At 34.6% G+C, this 22,662-nt stretch overlaps 1 protein-coding gene across 2 annotated transcripts in view; it reads right to left on the reverse strand.

Annotated features, from left to right (window-relative positions):
- The window catches only part of AGBL4 (AGBL carboxypeptidase 4), a 1,401,741-nt gene that overhangs the window by 1,144,398 nt on the left and 234,681 nt on the right, over positions 1-22,662 (reverse strand). For both annotated transcript variants that reach the window (XM_067726072.1, XM_067726070.1), the window contains exon 3: positions 18,091-18,215. In XM_067726072.1, the coding sequence (XP_067582173.1) occupies positions 18,091-18,215 (125 nt within the window). The remainder of the gene's footprint in view (positions 1-18,090; positions 18,216-22,662) is intronic.

Genomic DNA, 22,662 nt, shown 5'->3' on the forward strand with positions numbered 1-22,662 from the left:
CATTTACCAAAACAAAAAACAAAAACAACTACAGGTAACATCATTAACAGTAATAAAAGACTAGATGCTTTCCTCTAACACTGAGAATAGGGAAATCAGGTCCACTCTCACATCTCCAATTCAATATTGTATTAGAGGTAATAACTGGTGTAATAAGATAAGAAAAAAAAACAAAGGCATTCAGATATAAATGATCTCTATTGCCTATGTAAAAAAATCTCAAATTGACAAATAATCTACTAAAAGTAATAAATGAGTTTAGCAAGGACGCAGAATAAAAGGTCAGTGTCATATAACTATAGACTAATACTGAACAATTAGCAACTTAAATGTTTTAAAATAATTTCATTTATAATAGCATCAAAGAGAAAGGAAATACTTAGGCATAAATCTAATGAAACATATGTGAGATATGAATGTTGAAAACAATACAAATCCTAAAAACAAACAAATTACAGATGAAAGTAATCAAACAAGAAACAAATAAATGGAGAAATATACATTGTTCATGGATTGAAAGAAATAATAGCATTAAAAATCAATATGTCAAATTCTCCTAAATATGTAAAGATTCAACACAATCTTAGTCAAAACCCAAACAAGCTAGCAAGGTTTTTTTTTTTCCATTTTTTTTAGAAAATCATAAGCTTATTCTAAAATTTACATGAAAAGGCAAAGGAGCTAGAATAACCAAAAATATGTTTTTAAATGATAACAAGTTGGAAGACTTATACCATCTGACTTCAAGACTTACTATAAAACTACAGAAATCAAGATGGTGTAGAGTTGGAGAAAGAATGGTCATATAGCTCAATGAAACAGAATAGAATCAAAATGTAGACCAACAGATATATGGTCATTTTACTTTAAACAAAGATACAAAACGAATCCAAAAGAAAAAGGGAAGGCTTCAGAACAGACGGTACTGAAGTAATTAGAAATCCATATGCAAAATATAAATTAAAAAAAAATCTCAATCCATATTTGATACCATATATAAATATTAATTTTAAATGGATCATAAAATCTTAACAAATGTAACAGGATAGAAATTATATCAAGCATTTTTTCTGACCAGAACAGTATGAAACTAGAAATCAATTACAGAAAGAAAAATGGAAAAAACACAAACAGATGGAAATTAAATAATCCATGTTACTAAAGGCCAATGGCTCAATGAAGAAATCAAAGAGGAAATCAGAAAATACCATGAGACAAATGAAAATAAGACAAAACTTACAAAATTTATGGGACACAGTAAAATTAGTTCTAAGAGGAAAGTTTATAGTAATACAAGCCTACCTCAAGAAACAAGAAAAATCTGAAATAAACAACCTAACCTACCATCTAAAGGAATTAGAAGAATAAGAACAAATAAAGCCTAAAGTTGCCAGAAGTAAGAAAATAATAAATATCAGAGAGGAAATAGGTAAAATAGAAATCAAAAAAGCAATAGAAATGATCAATAAAATCAAGAGTTGGATTTATGAAAAGAAAAACAAAACAAACAAGCCGTTAGCCAGGCTCATTAAGAAAAAAAGAGAAAGGGCCCAAATAACAAATGAAACAAAAGAGGAAAAATTACAACCAATACCATAGAGATACAAAAAATCATAAAGAGAATAACATGAACATTTATAACAACAAATCGGGCAACCTAAAGAAATGAATAAATTTCTAGAAACAAAAAAATCTTCCAATACTGAATCAGGAAGAAATAGACAATCTGAATAGAAAAATCACTGCTAGTGAAATTGAATTTTCAATCATAAAACTCCCAGCAAACAAAACTCCAAGACTGGAGAACTTCACAGGAGAATTCTACCAAACATATAAAGAAAAATTACTACCTATACTTCTCAAACTATTCCAAAAAATTGAAGAGGAGGGAACAGTCCCAAATTCATTCTATGAGGCCACCATTACCCTGATACCAAAACCAATGACACTACAAAAAATGAAAATTACAGGACAATATCTCTATTGAAAGTAGATGTAAATATCCTCAACAAAATATTAGTAAACCAAATTCAACAATATTTAAAAAGGGTCATACACAATGATCAAGTGATATTTACTCCAGGGATGCAAGGATGGTTCAATATCTGCAAATCACCACTTTAACAAAAAGGATAAAAATCACTTGATCATCTCAATAGATGCAGAAAAAGCATTTGAAAAAATTCAACATCCATTCATGATAATAACTCCAATCAAAGTTGGTATAGAGGAAACGTGTCTCAACATAATAAAGGCCATTAATGACAAACACACAGATAACATCATACTCAACATGAAAAGGTGAAATAAGACAAGGATGCCCTCTTGCAACTTCTATTTAACATAGTATTGAAGTCCTAGTCACAGCAATCAGAAAGGAAAAAAAGGCTTCCAAATTAGAAGGGAAGAAATAAAACTGTCACAATTTGCAGATGACACCATACTATATAGAGAAAATCCTAATGTTTCCACCCAAAAAACTATTAGAACTAAATGAATTCAGTAAAGTTCCAGAAATATAAAATTAATATACAGACCTCCATTGCTCTTCTATGCACTAACAATAAACTATCACAAAGAGAAAGCAAATCTTGCTTAAAATCACATCAAAAAGAATGAGATATCTAGGAAAAAACTTAACCAAGGAGGTAAAAGACCTATATTCTAAAAATTATAAAACACTGAATAAGGAAACTGAAGAAAAACATATGAAAAGATTTCCAAAGTCAAACTAAAATCACAATGATATACAATTGCATATCTATTAGAATGGCTAGGATTACAAAATACTGACAATACTAAGTGCTGACAAGGATATGCATATCTAGGCCTCATACATTGCTGATGGAAATGCAAATTGATACAACCTCTTTGGCAAACAGTTTACTGGTTACTTATAAAGTTAAACATATTCTTACCATATGAGCAAGGAATGCTGCTCCCAAGTATTTACCCAAGTGAAATAAAAACTTATATTCACAAACACAAAAAAGTACAAGAATATATATAGCAGCTTAATTCATAACTGCCAAAAACTGGAAACATCTGCAAAACTCCTTAACTGGATAAACAAACTGTGTTTATTTATTTATTTTGCCATTTTAAAAAAATATCTTGTTTACTTACTCCTATTTATTGTCTTTCTTCTTATAATAGAACATAAGCTTCCCCAGAATAGAAGGACCTTTTCTGTCTTATTCAATGCTGATTACTGAGTACCCAGGAAAGTGTCTGGCATACCACAGGTAAACCATACGTATTTGTTGAATATTAAATATAAGAAAAATAACATTTATGGAGGACTTTCTTTGTGTCAGGCAAAACTTCAATAGCTTTGTACATATTATATCAGTTAAGTAGGCAACTGAGATATTGAGAGCATAAAATACCTTGCCCAAGGTCACACAGTAAATAGTTGTAGTAGAAAACAAACCCTGGCAGTCTGATTCCAAAGCTTGTGCTTAATCCAAATGAGGAAATTTAGGAAGGGTATTACAGGAAAGAGATAGCAAAATGCAGGGAGGTGTGAAACAACAGGGTCACTGCAGGAAACTACAAGAAGGCCAATAAGAATGTATGGCAAGGCAGACTAAATAGGGGCCAGATCATGAAGAGTACCATATGCCAAGATAAGAAGCTTGGACTTTAAAGGAAATAGGACCCTAGTTAAGGGGTTTGGCAGAGTAGTGGCAAGGTCAAATTCTTTGGTGAAATGTCTATTTAGTACTTCTGCCCATTTTTTGATTAGGTTGCTTGTTTCTTTTTTTGATACTGAGCTCCATGAGCTGTTCATATAATTCGGAGATTAATCCTTTGTCCATTACATAACTTGCACATATTTTCTCTCATTCTGAGGGTTGTCTCTTCATCTTGTTTATGGTTTCCTTTGCTGTACAAAACCTTTTAAGTTTAATTAGGTCCCATTTGCTTATGTTTATTTTTATTTTCATTATTCTAGGAGGTGGGTCATAAAAGATCTTGCTGTGATTTCCATCAAAGAGTGTTTTTCCTATGTTTTCCTCTAAGAGTTTTATAGTGTCTGGTCTTACATTTAGGTCTTTAATCCATTTGGAGTTTCTTTGTGCGTAAGGTGTTAGGAAGTGTTCTAATTTCATTCTTTTACACGTAGTTATCCAGTTTTCCCAGCATCACTTATTGAAGAGACTGCCTTTTCTCCATTGTATATCCTTGCCTTCTTTGTCATAGATTAGGTGACCATAGATGCGTGGGTTTATCTCTAGGCTTTGTATCCTGTACCATTGATCCATATTTCTGTTTTTGTGCCAGTATCATACTGTCTTGATTACTGTAGCTTTATAGTATAGCCTGAAGTCGGGGAGCCTAATTCCTCCAGCTCCGTTTTTCTTTCTCAAGATTGCTTTGGCTATTCGAGGTCTTTAGGGTTTCCATAAAAATAGCAAATTTTTTTGTTCTAATTTTGTGAAAAATACCATTTGTAATTTGATAGGGATTGCATTGAACCTGTAGATTGCTTTGGGTAGTATAGTCATTTTCACAATATTGATTCTTCCAATCCAGAAGTATGGTATATCTCTCCATCTGTTTGTGTCATCTTTGATTTCTTTCATCAGTATCTTATAGTTTTCTGAGTACAGGTCTGTTGCCTCCTTAGGTAGGTTTATTCCTAGGTATTTTATTCTTTTTGTTGTGATGGTAAATGGGATTGTTTCCTGAATTTCTCGTTCTGATCTTTTGTTTTTTGTGTGTAGGAATACAAGAGATTTCTGTGCATTAATTTTGTATCCTGCAACCTTGCCAAATTCACTGATTAGTTCTAGTAGCTTTCTGGTGGCATGTTTAGGATTTTCTATATATAGTATCATGTCATCTGCAAACAGTGACAGTTTTACTTCTTCCTTTCCAATTTATATTCATTTCTTTTCTTCTCTGATTGCCATGGCTAGGACTTCCAATACTATTTTGAATAATAGTGGTGAGAGTGGATATCCTTGTCTTGTTCCTGATCTTGGAGGAAATGCTTTCAGTTTTTCACCATTGAGAATGATGGTGGCTGTGGGTTTGTTGTATATGGCCTTTATTATGTTGAAGTAGGTTCCCTCCATGTCCACTTTCTGGAGAGTTTGTATCACAAATTGGTGTTGAATTTTCTCAGAAGCTTTTTCTGCATCTATTGAGATGATCATATGGTTTTTATTCTTTATTAAAATGGTGTATCACATTGATTGATTTGCATATATTGAAGAATCCTTGCATCCCTGAGATAAATCCCACTTGATCATGGTGTATGATCTTTTTAATGTGTTGTTGGAGTCTGTTTGCTAGTATTTTGTTGAGGATTTTTGCATCTACGTTCATCAGTGATACTGGTCTGTAATTTTCTTTTCTTGTGATATCTTTGCCTGGCTTTGGTATCAGGGTGATGGTGGCCTCATTGAACGAGTTTGGGAGTGTTCCTCCCTCTGCAATTTTTTGCAAGAGTTTGAGAAGTATACGTGTTAGCTCTTCTTTAAATGTTTGATAAAATTCGACTGTGAACCATCTGGTCCTGGACTTTTGTTTGTTGGAAGATTTTTAATAACAGTTTCAAATTCAGTACTTGTGATTTGTCAGCTTACATTTTCTAATTCCTACTGGTTCAGTCTTGGAAAATTGTAGCTTTGCAAGAATTTGTCCATTTCCTCTAGGTTGTCCATTTTATTGGCAGATATTTGCTTGTAGTAGTCTCTTATGTTCCTTTGTATTTCTGTGGTGTCTGTTTCGATTTCTCCTTTTTCATTTCTAATTTTATTGACTTGAGTCCTTTCACTTTTTTTCTTGATGAGTCTGGCTAAACACTTATTAATTTTGTTTGTCTTCTCAAAGAACCAACTTTTAGTTTTATTCATCTTTGCTATTGTTTTCTTTGTTCCTATTTCATTTATTTCTGCTCTGATCTTTATGATTTCTTTGCTACTACTAATTTGGGGTTTTCTTTGTTCTTCTTTATCTAGTTGCTTTAGGTGTAAGGTTAGATTGTATATTTGAGACTTTTCTTGTTTCTTGAGATGAGATTGAATTGCTATAAACTTCCCTCTTAAAACTGCTTTTGCTGCATCCCATATGTTTTGGGTCATCATGTTTTCATTGTCATTTTTTTCGAGGTATTTTTTAACTTCCTCTTTGATTTCTTTAGTGATCTCTTGGTTACTTAGCAGTGCACTGTTTAGCCTCCATGTGTTTGTGTTTTTTACAGTTTTTTTTTCCTGTAATTGATTTCTAATCTCATAGGCTTGTGGTCAGAAAAGATGCTGGATAGATTTCAATTTTCTTAAGTTTTCCGAGGCTTGATTTTGACCCAAGATGTAATCTATCCTGGAGAATGTTCCATGTGCATTAAGAAAGTGTATTCTGCCACATTCGAGTGGAATGTCCTATATATATCAATTAAATCTATCTGGTCTATTGTGTCATTTGAAGCTTGTGTTTCCTTATTTATTTTCTGTCTGGATGACCTGTCCATTGGTGGAAGTGGGGTGTTAGAGTGTTACTGTACCTCACTGTTATTGTCTTACTGTTGACGTCCCCTTTTATGTCTGTTAGCATTTGCTTTATGTATTGAGGTGCTCCTATGTTGGGTGCATAAATATTTATAATTGTTATGTTTTCTTCTTGAATTTTTCCCTTGATCATTATGTAGTGTCCTTCCTTACCTCTCTTCTAACGGTCTTTATTTTAAAGTTTATTTTATCTGATTCGAGTATTGCTACCCCAGCTTTCCTGTGATTTCCATTTGCACAGAGTATCTTTTTCCATTCCCTCACTTTCAGTCTGTATGTGTCCCTAGGTCTGAAGTGGGTCTCTTGTAGACAGCATATATATGGGTCTTGTTTTTGTATCCATTCAGCCAGTCTATGTCTTTTAGTTGGATCATTTAATCTGTTTACATTCAAGGTCATTATCGATATGTATGTTTCTATTAACATTTTCTTAATTGATTTGGGTTTGTTTTTGTGGGCCTTTTTCTTTACTTGTGTTTCCTGCCTAGAGAAGTTTCTTTAGCATTTGTTGTAAAGTTGGTTTGGTGGTGCTGAATTCTCTTAACTTTTGCTTGTCTGTAACGCTTTTAATTTCTCCATTGAATCTGAATGAGATTCTTGCTGGTTAGAGTAATCTTCATTGTAGGATTTCCCTTTCATCACTTTAAATATATCCTGCCACTCTTTTCTGGCCTGCAGAGTTTCTGCTGAAAGATCAGCTGATAACCTTATGGGGATTCCTTTGTATGTTATTTGTTGCTTTTCCCTTGCTGCTTTTAATATTTTTTCTTTGAATTTAATTATTTGTTAGTTTAATTAATGTGTCTTGGTGTGTTTCACCTAGAGTTTATCCTGTATGGGACTCTCTGTGCTTCCTGAACTTGTGTGGCTATTTCCTTTTCCATGTTAGGGAAGTTTTTGACTATAATCTCTTCAAATATTTTCTCAGACCCTTTCTCTTTATCTTCCTCTCCTGTGACCCCTCTAATTTGAATGTTGGTGTATTTAATGTTGTCCCAGAGGTCTTTGAGACTGTCCTCAATTATTTTCTTTTTTTTTTTTCTTTATTCTCCTCTTCGGCAGTTATTTCCATCAGTCTAGGACTGGAGTTGGCAGGCAGTTGGGTAGAGCCGGGTCTTGGTGCTGAGATGAGGACCTCCAGGAGACCTCACTCTGATTAATATTCCCTGGGGTCTGAGGTTGTCTATTAGTCCAGAGGTTTGGACTCAGCACTCCCACCACAGGAGTTCAGGCCCAACCCCCGTCCTGAGAACCAAGATCCTGCAAGCCCCACAGCATGGCCAAAGAAAAAAAAAGGAGCAGTACAATAACAAAGCATAAATATAAAATAAAATTAGAAAAATAAAAACTTTATTAGAAAAAATAAAAATATAAATGAAACAACAGAACCACAACCTAAAAAAAACAAAAGTCAGAAAAGGTCTTGGCTGTGGGGGGTGGAGCTTAGGTGGGGGTGGGGCTGAGGCAGGGCAGGGTTTAGGGTGGGTGGGGCCTAGGCTCAGGACCTGCACAGCTGGAAAAGGCAGCACGGCTAGAGGGGGCCTCAGAGTGCAAACTGCAGAGGTAAGGCCCTGGGTGGGCATGCAGGGGGGTGGGGTGGGGGGGTTAGGCTCAGGATGGCTGAAGGGAGCCTCAGAGGATGGAGGATTAGGCCTGGGACCTCACCAGGCTCTCCCGGGCCCAAGTGGGCAGAGGAAACGCTGGCCACATTCCTTTCCGATCCTCCACTCTCCCGAGGGCCTCTCTCCATTCCTGTTGGTCCCCTCACTGTGGTTGGGCTCATCCTGAGCATGGAACCCCTCCCCTCCCCCAGCCACCCCTCAGGGGCACTGGTCCCATCCATTGAGCCTCTACTTTTCCTCCCCCTTCCCTCCCCACAACATCTAACCCAGTCACTCAGGGGTTCCTCCCATCCCCTTAGGTGTCCATGGTCCCCCACCAGTGCCTGGTAGGTGCCCTAGTTGTGAGGATACGTGAACTCCATGTCCTCCTAGTCCTCCATCTTGACTCTGCCACCTGAGAGCAGGAAATGATTTTAAAGGTAGTAAAACCAAGGGGCATGTTTTATTTTGCCATCTATGAAATGAAGATAATAATAATAACAGCCTCTCAGAATTGTTGGGAAGATTCCATATAAACATTTAGTACAGTACTGGCACAGCATAAGTGATCAATAAATGGTGGTTATATTAATATCATGATAGTTGTCATTATTTCTATTCTTAGATATGGATGCACAAGGATGAATCTAAGGTAGCTCTTAGGTTTCCAATTTGAATGACTGCATGGATAGTAGTAAATTCACTGGAATGTCAAGCAGGCAGAAGAAGCAGATTGAGAGGGCAAGATAAAGAGCTCATTTTATAAATGATGAGCTTGAGATACCCATGAGACATTCAGTGGTGGTGTCCAAAAGGCAGTTCAAAGTAGGAGTTTTGATATCAGGAGAGATTTTCAAGTATAGACAGTATTGGGAATATGGAAAAGAAATGTAAGATGTAGTGATATGAGATGGAATCACGTATAAATGTTTAAGGATTTTGTAGAAGAGAAATCCATGAAGGAGAATCAAAAGAAATAGGCAAGAAGATACAAGGAGAATCAAAAGAGAGAAATACCAGGAAAGACAAGGTAACAGAATTTCCAACAGCAAACTGTCAACAGTATCAAATGCAAGATAAATTCACATAGTGAGTATAATATGTCTGTTGAGTTTAACAATATGAATATCACTTATGACTATTACAGTAATGAAATGCCTATTTAATAAATACTACAAAGTATAATGCCAGCTAAGTCTATATTTGAGTGCTACCATTTTAAATTATGATAATAGTGCCTGGTCTAATTGATATAATGAACAAATACACTAACATTATAAACACAAAAATGCATTGATATATATGTATATCATGATTATAAATATGCAAATAATTTTGGGTATAGTTCTTAGACTTACCACCAATTCCCAGAAACCAATAGAAGCCAACTTGAAAGAATAAAAATGTGTTCATGTTGGCAGTGTTTACAGTAAAACTGAAATAATATAGCTGATATACAAATTCTTTAAGCTTTCCATATTTTCTATATATTGAATGCTACCCTACTTTCTGAATGTTTCCTTGAACAAAGAACTTCTGACTCCATGAATCAGAAATATAGCTAACTTATGGTGTATCTTATAAAGACCATCCTAAAGTTAATGGGCCACCAACTTCATTCAACAAGTGAGTTTACTTAAGCTACTAATAAAAATATGTACCCATGTTGCAGACACTATTCAGGTCTTTTATTAACATCTATTATCAATCTTCCAAACAGTGCCTCAAGGCCAGTGGTATTAAACCAAATTTAAAGGTGAATAACTGAAGTTTAGTGGGGTTATGTAACTTGTCCAAGGACACAAAGCTGGCAAGTAACAGAATGAAGATTCTGACACCAAAGCTCATGCTTTTTACCACTACACTCTAATATTATCACTACTCCTGAACAATCAGAAGTAAGAGATGTTTTTTACATGCCAGTATACTTGAGAAAGATTTCTCTACTCTTTCTTTTCCTTACTGCTAAGACGGTTTCTTCTCCTAAACCCAATCTTTGTGAGAATAGCTCTGTTTGCATTATCACTTAGTCTTCTGTAAGTTGCCTCTTTATATCCTTGGCTTACTTGGTTTTGTTTTTCTTTTTTTTCTGGTGAAAGTTCTTTATGTATTTTGGATACCAATCTTATATGTGTAATACATTGCACAAATTTCTTTTCCCAGAATAGTACATATCCTTCAACTTTAGGTCTTTGTCACATAGACTTTATTTTTACAAGCTCAAAAGTATCTATCTATTTCTTTATAATTTTGCTTTCCTGTGCCTTGCATAAGAAATTCAACCCTATTCCAAAGCCAATAACATATTTATTTTTTATTTATTTTCATAGTTTAAATTTTTAATTTGTTTGCATATTCAAGTCTTTAATCCATCTAAAAGGTTTTTAAAAATAATTTGAGATGGGGTGCTCTTTGTCATACAACTCTATTGATTGAATAGGCCCTACTATTCCTACTATTTTATAATACAAACTCTGTCATAGATCAAGTTTCCTTATATAAACAGCCTCGTTTCTGAGTTCCAGTTTGTCCATTTAGACTATTTGTCTATTCTTATTCAAATGCCATTCTATTTTAATCACTATTCTATAAATAAAAATTATTAGCTGAAATATAAGTTTCTATAAAATAAACACATACCTACTCATTATTCTTCTTTAAAGTTGGCTTAGCTATTTTTGACCCTTTGCTTTTCTACATGAATTAGCTTATCAAGTTCTATGAAAAGAATGTGACAAGGATAATGATTTGAATTGTATTAATTCCAATGATTTTGGGTGATTTTGGGAGAACTGACATCTTTATAATATTGAGCTTTCACTTCCAAAAACATAGTTTGAATCTCATTTTATCAGATTATCCCTCAACTATCTCTCATTATTGATGTTATCTCTGTACCCCTCTGTCATTCCTTCTCATTTTTCAATGATTGCTGTTCAGACCTCACTGACATTTCTCCAATATATACAGAGACAATATTTCCAACACTCTGGGTACTTTGAGTTCCTCCTCTCCAATATCTTATCTTCCATTATATACCTCTAGCTGCTCCCATAATCATACTATACACCTTGATATTTCCAATAGTTACAATAATTGTAATTCCTTCAATTTTCTTTTAGTCATTCAACTACCTAATGACAGCCTCTTTGCAGCTTATTCACTATCGTACACTAACCACTGACTTCATAAGAATCTCCAACAAGAGTAAATAAAAATCCCTGTTTGCCTAGAAAAGTTCTAGTTTATGCCTGTTGTCCAGTTGTAATTATTAGAGCATCTTTCACTCTCAAAATTGACTGATTGGATAAAAATTGACATTGGATGGTATAGTTATGCTACTTTCAATGCACTGATCTATCGTGTTTTTACTACCCTTCACCTTTTCATGACTCCCCGTCCCCTTACTGTATTCTCTCTTCTCTAAGTTTGCTTGCATGCATCCTGGACTCTCTCAACTTTCTCTTATTTTGTGGTCTGTGTTGCAAAAAAACACAACCATGGTCTGCTTCCAGCCATAATGAATTGCCTGGTAATAAGTTTACCCTCCCTCCATAAATAACTAGAATGCTGGACCAAAACATATAAACTATTTTTTTAAGACAGTGGACAGTAGGCAACTCATGATTGATCCCTGAGAGGGAGAAATAAGGTAAGGCTTCTGATCACTAAAGATTTCTGTCTGGAGGCACATTCTGAACTATGATGCAAGGCAAAGGAGCTCATGAAAAATGTGGATACCTCACTGAGTTAAACAGAAACTGGAGTTTACAGAGTTGGGTTAGTGATAATGTGGCTGGAATTACAGAACAGAGAGCACTGGAGAAGACTAAACTATGCACAGAAAAACTCCAGAAACTGACATAGGGCTCAACTTGATTCTTTGGCTGAATGCAAAGCTGTACATACATAAGGTAAGACTCCATGAAAATAAGCAAAGAATAATTACTAGAAAGTGGAAGAACAATTCCAGGAACTCACGCAGAGCTGGGAGACATTCAAACCCAAACAAATCATAACACTTCACTAGAGACTCCAGAAGTATCACATCTTAGTAGCAGGGTTAAACTGGCCCTAAAGTTCAGGCTACTCTAGACCTGCCTTAGTAATACTTAAAAGCAAGCCTTGATGTTCACAATGGAGTAACTGGTTCTACATCTACCTAATACCATAAACAACTAAAAAACTGAATAAAATATTTGAAATAGATGTTTTCAGACACTGGATAATTAGCATCACAAAGGTGGGATCCCTAATAGAAGGGAAACAAATGAGATAATTCCTATGATAACTCCAGCTTTCGAGACACAGGAATGGGAGATGTTCTAATTGTAACCAGACAGATTAAAAAGACCCCTTTGAACACCTGGAGCACTCAGTAGATACTCCAGAAGGGTCGTGTCTGGACCCAGAAAGACCCAACAAACATCACTACATTAGGCCTGCACTAAGAAAACTTTAAATAAGCCTATGTGTATCATTGAGGGCAAAGAGAAAGACAAAAAATAGACATATAAAATAATTAATTAAACGGTATATTATAAAGTGTTAGTTTCTAAAAGAGAAAGTAGAACAGCATATGTGGGGTGTGTGGAGGAGGACAAAATGAATAAGTCACTAAGGTTGGCCTCATAGAGAAGGTGGCATTTGTTATACAAATATCTGCTGGAAAGGGCAAATGGGAATAGTCATTGCCCTAAACCCTAAGCCAGTGCTCTAAGGTGGAAACATACCTGGCTTGAGGTACAGCAAAGAAGCCAGAGCTGTGTGGGCAAGGCAGAAAGTAGTAGGAAATGTGGTCAAAGCAGTGCGTATGTTGTAGGGTAGGATAGGTGGGTTTGACCAATGATTTTGCAGGATCTAGTAGGCCATTTTAGAGATATCATCTTTTATGCTGAGATACAAAAGTTAATTAGAGGAGTTTAACAGAGTAATCATGTGATATGACCTACATCATAAAATTACTCCCATTTCCCTGTTAAGAGTACGCATTAAAGACAGGGTAGGCCTAGAATATAAACAGGGGGCCAGTTAGGAGAGTTTTATCACAGACATAGAAAGTAATTGGCAGAGCTAGGCCTGGAATTCAGGCATGTCTAATATCGAGTACATATTCATAACGATTACAATTTGCTTGATGATGATGATTATGTTGATGATAATGATGATGACGATATTTTGCAATAGCAGATTTGAAAGAAGAAGAAAGAAGATGAAGAAAAGGACTAGAAGAAGGAGAAAGAGAAGGAAGAAGAGCAGAACAAAAACAGTAGTAATAATCTAGTAATAATTTGTTGTGGTAGTTTTTCCTTTTGCTGTTTTTAGTCTTATTTCTACTGTTGAGGTGTTTTAGTAAAAACAACAGCCATCAAGTAGTGAATCTCTATTATCTATCTACCAAACACCATGGTAGGCTCTTTAGCTGCACTTTCCCATTTAATATGCACAATGCTCACATGAAATAGTATTATCATCTTTGCTTTACAGATGGAAAACTGAGGTGCCAAGAGATTAATTTAACAGATCAATGGTAAAACAGCTCATAAGTATGACTCAGTATATAAACCCAAGTCTGTTTGAATCCATTGCCCTGTGATCTTTCTACCATGATATGTTGCCTCTGTTTACTGTCAAGTCTGGCCATAGCCAGGATGAAGTTTTACTGAGACTGAAATCGCCAGGATGGAGACTAAAGCAGCAGCAAACTCTTGGAATTTTTAAAGTCCAATTCAGACATGTCATATATAAAAGTGTGTGTGTGTGTGTGTGCGCGCGCGCGCACGTGTGTGTGTGTGTGTTTAAGCTACATTACTGTTTATAATAATGTGAGAAATATTTCATTGTTTTAAAAAAAAATTTCACATTATATATGTCAGAGGAAATTCTGTTGGCACACCCAGACAAAACAGGATTGATGAAATAAGAAAGAGTCAAAATGATAAATAGGTATGTTTTGTTGTCTCAGGTTGTTCCTAGAATGCAGTTAATTCCTTTATGACTAGAGGCCTGAACCACTGCATTATATTCAAAGTAAGAGAGAAAAAAGAAACAATTTATGCTTAATGTATGAACTTCTGAGTTCATTAAACATTTCAAAACAAGAAATTAAAGAAAAAGCATCTCACTGACTGCTGATAGGACAGAAAAATACTATAAATTGTCTGGCAGCAATTTAGAAATATGAATGAAGAGTTTTAAAAATATTAATATACTTTGCCCATCAATTTCCCTCAAGGAATTTATCCTAAGGAAGCAAAATGAAATCTGGGTAACACTTCACGCATAAAGATGTTTACTACAGTGTTATTTATAACAACCAATAATGGAAAATAATCTTTATGCCCAAGATTTAAAGAAATGGTCCAATAGTACATAGCTATTGTACAGCCATGTTTATGAGGTTTTTAATGACAGAAAATTGCTTGTGATACCATTTAGCTTCCTTATAAGTAAGATATAAAAATGTATATATGGTACAAATTTAATTATTCTCCAAAAATAAAATAGAAAATAAATAAGCCTAGAAGTAAATATGCCAAAAGTTAATAGTATTTGCTTCTAGGTAGTAAGATTATGGGTGTGTGTTTCGGGGGGTGGGGGGGAATGTGCTTTTTCTCTGCTTCTAATAATTATCCATATTTTCCAAATTTTCTACAGTGAGCATTGGATACTTTTATAATCAGAAAGGGAAAAAATTAACTCAAAGAGATAAAAAGATTATAAAGGAAAAAAACAGTTTCAACAATCCAGGCACATCATTTTATTTCTTCTTATTGGCTGAAGTTTTATCATATTTAAATAGAAAGATTTGCTTTCACATCACACGAGTGTTCTGCTGCATCAATAATAATTTCCACATAAGAATATTTAATATAGGTTTTTCAGAGAGAAAATTACTTTTCAATAAAGATACCGGGATGTTTAGTTATCATAGATTCTTGCAAATGTACTATTTAACAACTACTTCAGGGGGTTAATATATCGGTCCTGGAATACAGCACCATATGTTCCAAGCTTTTATCACTTTCTAAAAACATAAGGAAGATAACCCAAAAGCTAGACCTGTTTATACAGTATATTTGATGCTTTGATTTTTAGTGGAGTCAGCCTTTGATGACTAATATTTCTTTTGCCCGCTAGTACCAAACCCTAAATAAGGCTCCTGACTAGATTACATTCATGAAGGTCTCATTTTAAAGGAAATTGGAGAGATGGAAAAAGATTACAGGAAGAGACATCATAAAAACAGGCCTCACAAGTCAAACTTAATAGTAAAACCATTCTTTTTCATATAGACAACCATGAAAACAAATATCCTGTGAGCTAGAGATATGTATTATATCTTTCCAGCAGATCTTTATGCCTTCTTGAGACAGATTTCCATAACTATATAATGTGATTACAGTTGAAGAAGCAATGGCCCACAGAAGGAGGCTGATAAAGCATCAGGCTCCAGGAAACCAGATAAATATGTTCATGATTTCTAATTGTAACAAGGGTAGGATAACACTGGATATGAAGCTAGAACTCAGACAGACCGAGCAAATATTGTTTCCTTCAACTTTAAAAATAAGTATCCATAAAACAGCACCAACTTTCTTATTAGAATAATAACTTGGAACATATTCATGTTACTTCCTTGATTGATAGAGAAGATTCAAAAGAGACTGTATGACTTTAACATGTAGTATGAAAATTATAACACCCTGGAAGAGACATTTTAAGCAAAAAAATGAATATACCTGTAAGCAAACTAGAAGAGAAAAGAACAAGAAACTTTGAAATGTATGACCAACTTGTCCAAAAGACTATCCCAGGTCATATATAACTTAAGAAACACATTTTCCTAACCCTCGAGTCATCCCACTGCTCTGCAACTCCCTCACCTGACCATAGGAGTTATATAAGGATAGTCTTTATGAGAGACTAACATGAAAGAAAAACTAGACTAGGAATTCAACATGGCCCAAAGTTAAAAAAAAAACCACTACAATGTCAGAGTTTCTGTTAGGTCTCTACTTATCAAAGGATATAAGAACAGACTCTGTTCCTTGAAAAGTAATCGGTCTCATTTCTTAGGAGTTAGTGGATTCCTGGTTACAGTAGGCAAGTTGAAAGGTATGCATGTGCTGTGCATAAACAGGAAAAGAGTAATCCCCTTTATGAATTTAGAAATCCTGGCAGATTATACTGCTTTAAAGAAAATGTTTCCTTTCCTTAATATGAATGGACTATACTGCCTCAGAATTACTGTTTGTTTTTCAGTGGTGTGTGTATGTGACAATTGTAAGTTACTGACATGAGACAGGCACACCAACAGAAGAATGAGGGGTTGTATGCTTACCTCATGGTAGCAGAGAGGTCTTCACAGGAAACCCAAACTTGGAGTACCAAGATTCAGTCTTGTACATGTGGCTAAAGCCTCCTGTTGTGAGTTATACTCTCAAGAGTCAGTAACATAGACTTTGGAAAAAGCACTTTGAGGATCATTGATTGTCTTGCTGGAATAAGAGGGACAATCCTAGGGACAGGTGAAGTCCTGTAGGCAAAGTATAGGTTTCCCAAAGGTGGTTTCAGGGAAGGAATATTATTCTTACTATGAAAAACTGAAAAAAGAATTCCCTCATGGGAGAGTAAGCCAAACTAAGAAGCAAAGCAAGAAACTAAAGTTTGTCCTAGAGCAACAGTCTGTGTGAGGTTTAACTTTTTTCCCACTGTCCTAAATTGCTATATCATATATAGCTAACCATGTTCAAAGCTCTCCCATATATTTAATTCCTTCTAGTTAGCCCTAAACATCAGTAAACATTACATACACCCAGTCCTGTGTCAGTGGTGTAGAAAATTAAAAGAATCGGTAGTAAAGTGAAGTGGCTGTTCCTGAACCCCTCTTCTGCCGAAGCCAGCATGCCAGGAACAGCATTGTGTCAAGGACAAATGAGGGTCCCTAAATTCCAGACACTGACCACTGCCTACCTAACACATGACTCAAGTTGCAGTTGAAAGAAACAGAGAGAAGCAAGCAACCAGGTGAAAGAGCAAGCAGAATAGATTGACTTGGGAAGGGAAATTAAACAAACTCCTCACTTTCTCCCAAATATGCTAGAAAAAAATGACCCTGAAGGAAGAAGGCAGATGTTAGATTATAGGGCTATGCTTCATCTGCTTAAAAGAATCCTATCACTATGTGTACAAAATTTGTGCAAAGTCTTCCAGAAGCAGCTGTCTGATAATGATAACTGATTTCTTAGGGTTAGATTTTTATTAATGTTTTTCAAAGCATATGTCATTAGTTCTCTCTATTTTCATCAATACTTTTATTCAAAACAGATTTGAACAGGATTATAAAAACATACACTGTTATGTTAGAAAATGTAGATGAAGTAATCGTGGTTAAAGATAGATTAATACTATCAGAATAACAGAAAAGTTAGTATACAAAAACAAAAGCAAAAAAGCTTTCCAGAGTCATTATATTGGGCTATAAAATTGGCTCAGAGTTTTCCAGCAGCCAAAGCAAAGGGAAAAAGTAGGATGAGTTACAAGAATCATATTGTTTTTAAGATAGAAACACCTTGTTATACAGGAGAAGAAAAGCTTTTTCTGAAACTGAGTCCTGTGAAAAAAATAACATACAGAACAGCACTCCATAATAAACATAATAGCAAGTCACTTGCAATGGTTCCTTATAGTGTCCCCCAAGGAAGCCTAGCACATAACACTAATGCTTCCATCGGTAAAGAACACTTTGAGTTCTCAGATAATCTATTTGTTTTTTTCATAATCACCGTATAGCAAAAGTTAGCATATTATACCTGTTACTGTCTATCTCTTAAAATAAAATGATATCACTACAGCACATATCTAAGAATATATTCCTAATATGGTCATTATTTTGATATTACTAAAATAACACAAAAGCATAATCTTCCTACCAAAACCACAATGAAAGTATCCACTATTTCTCTCACCTGTGATTCTTTCACGTTCTCAACAGTAAAGTTGAACCAGACTCGGAAGCGTGGATTACAGGTATCCGGCCTAATGAATAAATCATACTCGAACTCAGAGACCTGGTCCACCCGTCCAAGGTTACCTGTTAATAAAAATTAAGAGAGCTGGGTTTTAATAGAAGTTCATGAAGCTCAATGATATATACATTTAAATATTATGAGCTCTGACAATGACATTTGTCATCATTCAGTACTTATAGGTTCATTTTTCACAATCTGCAGGGCCGCCAACTCTGAATGTAGTCCAGAAAGAGGAGGTTTTCAGCTAGTCTAGGCTGTGGTATAAGCAACTCTTCCTATCTATATGACCTAGCAGATCTATTTGTGCTACAAGTATCTTTGACAGATCGGGATGCTGTATAGAGCATGTGGCAAGCCCCCGTAAACCAAGTAAGAATCACAACCAAACTTCAGTTTCCTAGTTAGAAAAACAAAGATGATAATACCTCATGTATTTTGTATTAAGCATTATGGTATACAAATTACCTCTAATATATTTGATCTTGTTTAATTCTCACAACACGGCTACGCAGTTTGTACTGTGTTTGGTGTATTTCCAAACTTCTATCAGAACATGTTAAAGAATATATAAAGCAGAGTAAGTTTTAAACAAAAATTAGGAGTAGTTGCTACATAGCAGTAATAATGGTAAAGTCGCAAACAACCATGAAATTAATTTCCATTTCCTCCACCAACAGAACAGGCATATCAAAAATGTATTAACTTAGATGTGAGTCCCATTCTTTGTCTCTCCTCTCTCTGCCTGATATTCTAATGAGTGGTAAATTGCCCAAAATGTTAACAGTGGGATGCTATAAAAACAAAAGCTAAGAGTCTTATGAATTCCCAAACCAGATAATCAACAACTAAAGAAGAGTAAACACAACTATAGAAAACAACAAAGCAATTGATTGAGAAGTCAGTATAGTATTGCACTTGAAGAGCACAGCAACATCCTACTTTTAACAGTAAGGTCCTTCTGTATAGCACAGGGAACTATATTCAATATCCTGGGATAAACCATAATGGAAAAGAATATAAAAAAGAATGTATATATGTATATAACTGAGTCACTCTGTTGTACAGCAGAAATTAACACAACACTGTAAATCAACTATACTTCAATTAAAAAAATTTTTTTTTAAATAATTCCATAAGTCATCCCCCAAAAATGAGCTCTAGCCTATCTTTCTCCAAAAGAACACTCAGAATTAAACTTTAACCTTATATCCACCAAAGTTTTTAATTATTTCTTTTACAAGTTCTACTGGCATGTCACTTGTTTTTCTGAGCAACAGTTGTAGTAGATGCAGTACTAGCCTGGGAATCATCAGACCTGAATTCGAGCTCAATTGACTCACTGTGCAACAATGGCCTCATTATTGTAATATTCTGCAACACTCTGCAATATTCTCATTTTGCAGATGAGGACTCTCAGGGCCTCATCTGCAAAATGAGAATATTGAGTTACCTAACTTCTAAGGTTCCTTTCAGCTGTAACATTCTTTGGCTGCCTGACTCTAGGATCAGGCAGCGATCCAAGACAATAAGAGAACCCTTCCTTCAAAACCAAATCAATTAACCTTAGGGTGATTTTTGTCTGCTCTCATTAAAATGTGGGTGGAGAAACCAAACTTATTCTTCCTTCCAGAACCAAAACGATCAGTTACCTCAAGTTAAGTACATAAATATTTTTAAAAATGCATTGATGGGAAAATACAAATAAGAGCTAATCAGGACGAAAAACTTTTAATTTTTCTAGTTTCAATTGTCTTCAGAATTTCCAAGGAGATTCTTCAATGAAATAGTCCTTTCAAATATTATCCTCCAAAAATATTTACTAAGCTTCTGTTGTAAAGGGCAAAACACTTACTACATGAGAGCACTAAACTTGAAATCAGAAGATCTAGACTCAAGTTTTATCTCTGTCACTTACTGAGTGACCTTGGAAAATTCACTTAACCTCTATCAACCTCTGCTTTTTCAACTATAAAGTAAGAATCGTATAAATAGAAATATGAATATTTATCTCTAGGTTAATTAATATGAACATTAATTTTAACTAGTATATAACTGATATTAACACGAATTTTCAATAGAAAATTAACATTTTCTGAGCATTTCTACACGCCACATAGTGTCCCAAATGCTAGGTATACTAACCTATTGAATTCTCACAACAACACCCACGTGGTAGAAACCATTACTATCCTCATTTTACATATGAAAAAAACAAGGGACGAAGATATAAAATAACTTATCCAAAGCTATACAGCATGTAAGCAAGTATGAGTCAGCTGGAATTTGAATTCAAACAATATGTCACTAGACAACAGCTTCTACTAAAAGAGCTGGTTGGAAGAATATAAAGATAATACAACACACTGAAGGTACAATATAAGTTATAATCCTTAATAAAAACTTACTATCCTTAAAACAACAAAAAGTGAAAAAAGCCACTATTTTCTTGACTTCTAAAATTACACGGTTGAAAAATTAAACATTAATGTACATTTCAACATTCAAAGGAAAGAAGATTTTTATTTTGTTTTTAATTCTGGACCACTATAAATGGATTCTGACTAATAATAACATGTCTTAAAATTGTTGCTATATATTGTGTCTAATAATAATGCACCATATGTGTCTTAAAACTTACAGTTTCAAAATTATTTCAGATCTTATGTATTACTAAAGCCTCACCATGACCCCATAATGAGTAAACTGAGACTCAGGAATGTTTAGTGCTTGCTTAAGTTCATGCTTTAAAGCACCACGGCGAGACCTTGAAACAAAGACTTTTTTTTTTTTTTTTTTTTTTTTGCGGTACGCAGGCCTCTCACTGTTGTGGCCTCTTCCGTTGCGGAGCGCAGGCTCTGGACGCGCAGGCTCAGCGGCCATGGCTCACGGGCCCAGCCACTCCGCGGCATGTGGGATCCTCCCAGACCGGGGCACGAACCCGTGTCCCCTGCATCAGCAGGTGGACTCTCAACCACTGCGCCACCAGGGAAGCCCGAAACAAAGACTTCTGACTCCATTGTGTTACACTTTGGAATATACCATACCTACAGCCAATTCATTTCTTCAGCCATTCAATCAGTTATTCATTCAAAAAGTACTATACTATGTACTATACAATAGAACAGATAGTAAGTCAAACAAAAAGGTCTTTGCTTTCACTAAGTTTACAGTTCCAAATAATAATAAGCATCTGGTCTTTGGTCTTCTGTAACTATTCTGTTGGCCTTCTTCACCATTCCTATGAGGAGTATTCTCTCTGTGTGTATGCATAAAAATGCCTTCCTTGTATCACCAATAATATTTCAACAAAGTGCCAATTTATGATGTTCTGAAAACAGCTATTGAAATAAGCTGACCATGCCTCTATATCATCTGGTTCCCTTCCACTTATACGAAAGGAAAGAAAAAAAAGCAAATAAGAATTTAAAATATAGGACAAATACAAAAAAAAATTATATGTAGATTTTAAACAAAATATATCAATAAATGTGTTAAATATAAATGGACTAAATATTACAAACAGAGATAAAAATACTCTGGATAAAAAAACAACTATATATATTGCTTATAAAGACAAACTTTACATTTAAGAGCACAGAAAGACTGAAAATAAATGGTCCTTTCAACTATCATCAGCCAAAAATATTTACTGAGCCCTATGTTGTAGAGGGTACAATACTTACTAATTTAATGAAAAAGTTTTAACAGGAAAGCACTATCAAAAAAAAGCTAATGTAGCTGAGACAAGGTAGGCTTTAAATCAAGAAATGTTACTAGAAATGAACAGAGATATTTCATGATGCAAAAAAGGTAAGTCCATCAACAAGACACAAAAATCTTGAAAGTATATACAACTAACAATAGATCTTCAAAATATATAAGTAAAATTTGACAAAATAAAAGAAGATAGAGACAAATTTAGAAATATAGTGAGAAATTTTAACATACCAATACCACAAACTGAGAGAAACCAAGATAATATTCAGAAAGGATTTAGACAATTTGAAAATGTGATTTAAAAGGATATCTAGTTCTAATTACAGAACACTTTTCATTTGTAGAACTACAGAATATATATCCTTTTCAAAAGAACATGGTACATTCACAAAATTGATCATATGTTGATCTATGAAGGAAGTCTCAACAAATTTCAAAGGAATTTATACTATATTGCATATGTTCTCTTATCCCAGTGATAGTATTTTAAACTAAATCATAATCAATATATGTCAATCAAAATTTGTGGGATGTAGCTAAATCAATTCTAAGATGGAAATATATATGTACACATACACATAGATGGATTTTCACTGATTTACACATAATATAAAATGTACTCTGAAAATCAATTATCTAAGCTCCTATTATAAGAAGCTAAAAAGTGGGAATATATATTGAAACAACCACTATGGAGAACAGTTTGGATGTTCCTTAAAAAACTAAAAATAGAACTACCATATAACGCAGCAATCCCACTCCTGGGCATATACCCAGAGAAAAACATAATTC

Source organism: Pseudorca crassidens, chromosome 2 (assembly GCF_039906515.1).
Source record: "Pseudorca crassidens isolate mPseCra1 chromosome 2, mPseCra1.hap1, whole genome shotgun sequence".
Lineage (NCBI taxonomy): Eukaryota > Metazoa > Chordata > Mammalia > Artiodactyla > Delphinidae > Pseudorca > Pseudorca crassidens.